At 44.7% G+C, this 6,000-nt stretch overlaps 1 protein-coding gene across 1 annotated transcript in view; it reads left to right on the top strand.

Annotated features, from left to right (window-relative positions):
• Positions 1-6,000, top strand: part of LOC107106192 (cadherin-8-like) — a 299,351-nt gene that overhangs the window by 167,194 nt on the left and 126,157 nt on the right. Inside the window, exon 6 of the mRNA XM_015406302.1 lies at positions 174-362. Coding sequence (XP_015261788.1) covers positions 174-362 — 189 coding nt within the window. The remainder of the gene's footprint in view (positions 1-173; positions 363-6,000) is intronic.

Raw genomic sequence — 6,000 nt, 5'->3', positions numbered from 1 at the left:
TTATTCCATGAACACATTAAGCAACTTCTGAGTGCATAAAGCAGTCAACAGATAACTGTGATAAGCTGTGAGTCTCAAATCACCTTCTTTGGGAAACGGAGAGAAAGAATGTGTAATCAGATTTAACATTTGCTGCGTGTGTGTTTTTCCCCATCTCTCTCCCCCCCCCCCAGGTTTGTATCCATTTCTCCGTATTGGAAGACATTGCTATTGGCGATCCAATAGGAAGGGTAAAAGCAAATGACCTGGACATTGGTGAGAATGCTAAATCGTTCTATGATATTATCGAAGGAGATGGAATGGATATATTTGAAATCACCTCTGACTCCCAGACTCAGGAAGGCATTCTTAGATTGAGAAAGGTAAATGGCAACAAAAGGAAATATTGTCTTTGTGGACCTTGGTGTTGCTTCTCTGGCACCATAAAGCATCTCCATGCTTCCATGCAAGACAGGTCAATGGGTTTCTAAGAGTGTAACGCTGCTCTGAATGACTGTGTAATGTCATATATATGCACGTGTTTCCTGTCTTTCTGGGTGGATCTGCATGCTGTTGGATATTCTGCCATTGTGTCATTATCATCCTTCAACTTTCAGACGATGTGGAAAGATAAATCAGGCTAACTGCATAATATGTGGCGGGCTTTGCTTCCCACTGTGTGCATTCTTTCTTTCACCCTACCATTTCTTGAGGTGAAACAAGTTCGTCAGGATCTCGAAACACTACCCAAAACCTGCAAAGGCTGTTCGCCCGGGATGAAAAACGGAGCATTGATTGTCAGAAACACTGGTTCCTTTTTCAACCTAGTTTCATTTCTCTTAGAAGGAGGGGGGAATTATGATCCAGATCTATGTCAGCCCTAGCTTTCAACACCTTTCCTTCTGCAGCTTTTCTCTATTCAGAGTTCTTCAGGATTCTGGCTCTCTGCTGTGTGCCAGCTGCTCCTTTCTCTCCCGGCACCCCCTATGGCTTTCTGTATTGCTGGATTACGTAGTGAGCACCAAAGGACCAACCCCTTCTATTGCTTGGCATTGTTACATCTGTATCAGAAATCCAGAGCTGCACCACAAATACGAAGGAAAAAGAAACAAGTTTAGAAGATATTTAACAATCATTGTTTTAGAGTTTTGTAACATGAAGCGACAGGTGCTGCAGGCCCCTGTTGGTGTATAAGGGGAAATGTGTATGCCATGACCACCAGCAGAGGTCATTTCAGGGGGGATCGTGGGGGATCGCAGTTCCCCTGGGTGAGGTATGGGGCGGGGCACATGACAAAGCCCCGCCCCCTGCTTCCGGCCGCCCCGCTTCCGGCCCTCATTCAGCCAGGAGGAGGCAGGAGAAGAGGGAGGGTAAGTTGCTTCCTCCCTGCCTCTCCCCACCCCTGCCTGCCTGGGGCCAGGGAGGGCCTTTGCGGGGCTTCCTTGCACTCCCGCCGGCCTTGCAGGTCCACCGCCGGGCCCCTCATGGGGCTCAGCAGTGGAGCTGCAAGGCCGGCAGCAGCGGCCGGGACCGTTGGGGGCGGGGTGTGTGGCCTTATGACACACTTCCGGTGATGTCAGGGGTGTGGCATATGCTAATGAGTTATGCTAATGAGTTCCCCTAGCTCTTTTTCTACGAAACGACCCCTGACCACCACCAAATGCATTTTGTAATTCCACTTTCCCTATAGCTTTGTTTCATTTGCTGGGGACACAGTCTAGCCAAAGTGATGCATTTTAAAGCCCCACTTATTTCGGTGAGAAGATCTGTTGTTGAAGTGACTGAAGCTGAGAAGTCCATAAGATGCAGTCAGTATTTTTGCATTTTAAACCCTGGGCTTCTTCCATAAGACCAGCTCCTTCTTGCTTAGATGTAAGAGCTGCCTTTGGGCCTAGAGTTGCCTGTCCCCCCACTGGGAGTGGGAGATCCCCCACATCCCCACGACTGATAAGCTGGCTGGCCAGAGGACTCACCAGCAGCGAAGAAAGCCTACACCAGCATCTCAGCATCATCACTGGTGATGTGACAATGTCACTTCCAACACATGCCAAAAGTGACATCATCATGTCATTGGCAACACAGGCACATTCTGGTACTTGGGCAAAAACTCTATGGTAAAATGGTCCCTGTATCAACAGCAACGAGATGACATCATTCCCGGTGCACACCAGAATTGACATCACTGTGTTGCCAGCAACAATGCTTAGACTCTGGTGTTGGTTTTTTCCACTGCCAATAAGTCCCCTCCATCTTAAAACGGATGGGATAAAGACATGTCCCCCGCCTGCTTTATGTACCTCTTGGGCAACAGGAGGTTTTAATTAGCCTATTCTCTGTGAGATTGTTTAGGCCCTAAACAGAGCTGGCAAACCTAGAGCAGTTTGTCTGTGTGTGTTGAAAATTAGATTGGGAAGTAACTGAGGCATCTGGGGTCAGGAGGTGTGCGCAACACAGACACTTTTGTTTGGGCAGAACCAGGCAGCTTGGGAGGGAACTTCCCCCACTGCTGATCATCAACACCTGAACTTCATGCTAATTGGTGTCAGAAAATGGTGTTAATAATCAAGCAGGTATGTGCAGGAAAGGATGAGAGAGAAACAGTGTCTGTACGATTCTGCATTTGGAGCCAGGATGGGGTTGGCCAAATGCTGGCAACCCATTGGTCAGCCCAGAACAGAAGCTGCCCTAGGGGTGCACACTTGTTTTGACTGAGTACATAGTCTCAACCTGCCCCAAACCATAACATTGTGTATTGTCCAGGATTCCAGCACTGCCTCAGCAAATACAGAGAGATTTTGAGAGTGGTGACTGGGGTGGATGGAGTGGAGGATGTGACATCACTTCTGGGTGACACTGTAGCAATTCCCTCTAATTTTTTTGGCAAACACTATAGAGACAAGGGGAAATTCCTAGAGTGTCACTATGGAGGCCATTTTCAAGCCATTTTTTCTCTCCCTCTCCTCGAGTTCTCAAGGACAGGAGACTGGGACTGGGCAAGGGTATACCTGCTGCAAGTAGGCAAATGGCAAGTCTAGTATTGTCCTTTTAAAAAACCCACAACCAAATAGCAATGTATATAAAGATATATGTAGAAATAATCCTAGTCCCACAGTCATACAATGGAGAACAGATTTTCAATGTGATGTTCAGAGAACTAGGCTGACAAATGCTTGGGGTTGGTATCATTTTGAATTTGAAACAGCACAAATGATACAGGATGTGTGATTGGCAAATTGTGAATATGCTGATTTACAGCCACCGATTCATAGGTACAAATGGTTAGTAATTTCTGAGTCGATGGAGAAGCAAATGCTTGTCATGTTTACTAAAAATTGCAAAGTCCCATTAGAGCCAGATTCATATCTTTAAAAAAAAATCAACACAGATTTTTTGAAAGTAAGACTATATATTTAAGCTTTCAGACTTCCTGAAAGAGTTCTGTGATTTCTATTTGTGCTCTTTGTATTTGCATTGCAGATTTAAGCCTCTGTGTCATTTTCTTTCTCTTTCTCTTCTTCTTCTTCTTCTTTTTTTTTGGTCCTTTCCATGGGACATTGTAATGCAAATTTGCATATCTTTCCAAAGCTTGACAAATTTGCATGCCTGAAATTTTAATCATTGTGAGGCATGGGGTTAGATTGTGAATATACGTGTGTAGATGTTCTTGGAGTTGCAGCAGACAGAAATCTTGGATTATCATAAAACTGACAATTGAAGATAACTGTAAAAAAATCCTATATGGCATCCTTCCTGCCCCCCCCCATCTGCCATATTACATTTCAAGATTATCGTACAATTCATTGGCAAGTACATCCATGAAATGCATAAATATCCGTATTCACAGTTTGCCATACTGTAGAGAAATGCTGTGAATATCTGGGATTTTTCATTCCAGAGACTTCTTTTTTTTTTAGGGATACCAGCCGTAAAGTAGGACTGGTAGTCTGGGATCTCCGGACTACAGGAATCAGTTCCTCTGCAGGAAATGGATACTTTGGAGGGTGAACTCTGCAGTATTCTGACCCACTGAGATCCCGGTCCTTCCCATGCTCCACCCCAAATCTCCAGGAGTCTCCCAATCTGGATCTGGCAACCCCCCTCCTCCGCTGGTGGCCAGGGTGGACCTGGCAGCCCTGTACCATGGAGATGAATTATATGGATTCCCCCCCCCCCCGATCCTACAATACTAGTCTCAAACTTTCTATTGCTTTGGGAATCACAGTTTCAAAATAGCAAATTATGTGATTCTAATCTGCTTCCTACTGCTTAGAAATATCTGCACTTTTGAATGGGAATACAATTCACAAACAAATGTGATAATGCCTTGGAAAAAAATGTGTTTCCTCTAGCAGATGTGTCTCCCAACCATGTGATGCTACTATACAGAAAATGCATGAATTGATATATTTCTTTTTAAATTTTATTTTATTTGTATTTTACATGAAATGTGGTTTTGCAAAGGGAACACAGGATTCAAGATTATTCAGATGGTTATCCCAGTGCATCCTCTAGTTCATATAAATTGTGAACTAGAGTTAGATCTTTTATAATGTTAGTTTAGATGTCAATGCTAATACCCAAATCGTTTTGTACCAGTCTATTAGAGGCAGAGCACTGGCATTTCCCCCCCCCCCACTACGAGGCAACAGAAATAAATATAAAGAGATTTTAATCAAACTGAAGATAAATTCTGAATCTTCTTCTAACACAATATCTTTGAAGTATCCCAACAAAAGTATTCTACGGTCACATGGTAAATGATATCCTATTATTTCTCTAACTGCAACCACTTTCCGGAATTGCTTTACAATGGGACACTGGGGAAAAAAATGTTAAAAAATGAACCCTTGAATTTTGACAATGCCAACATATATCTAGTGTTGGATACATCTGATACATCCCATTTTATAAAATGTCAGGTATCAGTGAAACTGAACTTCATAAAAATTCTCCCTTAGATCCAATAATACAATATTAGAAAGGATTCTTAGACCAGATCCATTCCAATTGTCTCTTGAATTTACAATATAAATGGACATTTCATATGACCTATACTGTTTTCAGCTGTTTCAGATCTGACCCACAAAACAGAATTATAAATCCCCCCTGCTTTGTACTTTGTACAGCCACTTAAGTTTCATGGACCTTGCCCAGGTAAACATCCTAGGATGACTGTGTTCTCAGTAGTTAGCTGAGAAGTAACAATACACTCGTACTTCTATGTGCAAGTATTGTTAATGCAGGATTAACATAGAGAAGCCAAATCAAATGCGTGTTTGACATTTGCATAGCAGTCCAGTTTAAACCAAAGCTGGTTTTAAGCATCACCAAGTCATAATTCTCATATCCTTTTTGTTGTTCTCTGGAACAATAAGCAAAAAGTAAAGCTACATGGCAGCTACTGTAGGCACATATCTCTCCTTATATATATTTGGCATTTGGTGTCCCTCCTGGACTCGCTTCCACAGCCTTGGCCCGCTCAGATGCCACTCTCACAGTCTCCCAATCCCGTGGCTGCATTGGCTCGCTGCATTGGCTCGGCCCCGTCCACCGAGCCAGTGGGCAGCATTTCACCCTTAGTCTGGAGGGAGCCAGTGAAGGGGGTGGATGCTCTGCTGAGAGAGCGGCAACCCCTCCACGAGGGAGAAGGAGGCAGACCTAGAGAGCGGTGGCAAGCAGGGGAAGCACTCACCTTCGCTGCCCCTTGTGGCCCCTCTCCCTCGGCCACAAGGCCTGAACCACAGAGAAGGCTGCCCAGCACCTATCAAAGGCTCCCCTGCCTTCCTTCAGCAGCACCCGCAGTGCCAGGGAGGGTCTGGCCTAGAGGAAACGAGCTGTGGCTACTGGAAAGCTGGACTCTCTCCTGAGGAAGACAGTTCTCTTCGCTCCTGTGTGAGACTAACTGTGACTAACTGTCTCCTCAATGGCTGTTGTTAGGCAACCAAACAACCAAGCTTGCTTCTGTGAGTAAAAAAACCCAAAGGACTTTCAGCATACCCCCCCCCCCCCCAAGCTTGGCCA

The sequence above is a fragment of the Gekko japonicus genome, unplaced genomic scaffold (assembly GCF_001447785.1).
Source record: "Gekko japonicus isolate JY-2015 unplaced genomic scaffold, Gekko_japonicus_V1.1 scaffold1805, whole genome shotgun sequence".
NCBI classification, from domain to species: Eukaryota; Metazoa; Chordata; class Lepidosauria; order Squamata; family Gekkonidae; genus Gekko; species Gekko japonicus.
The sequence above is the reverse complement of the archived record's forward strand: the minus strand, read 5'-3'. Positions and strand labels throughout refer to the sequence as shown.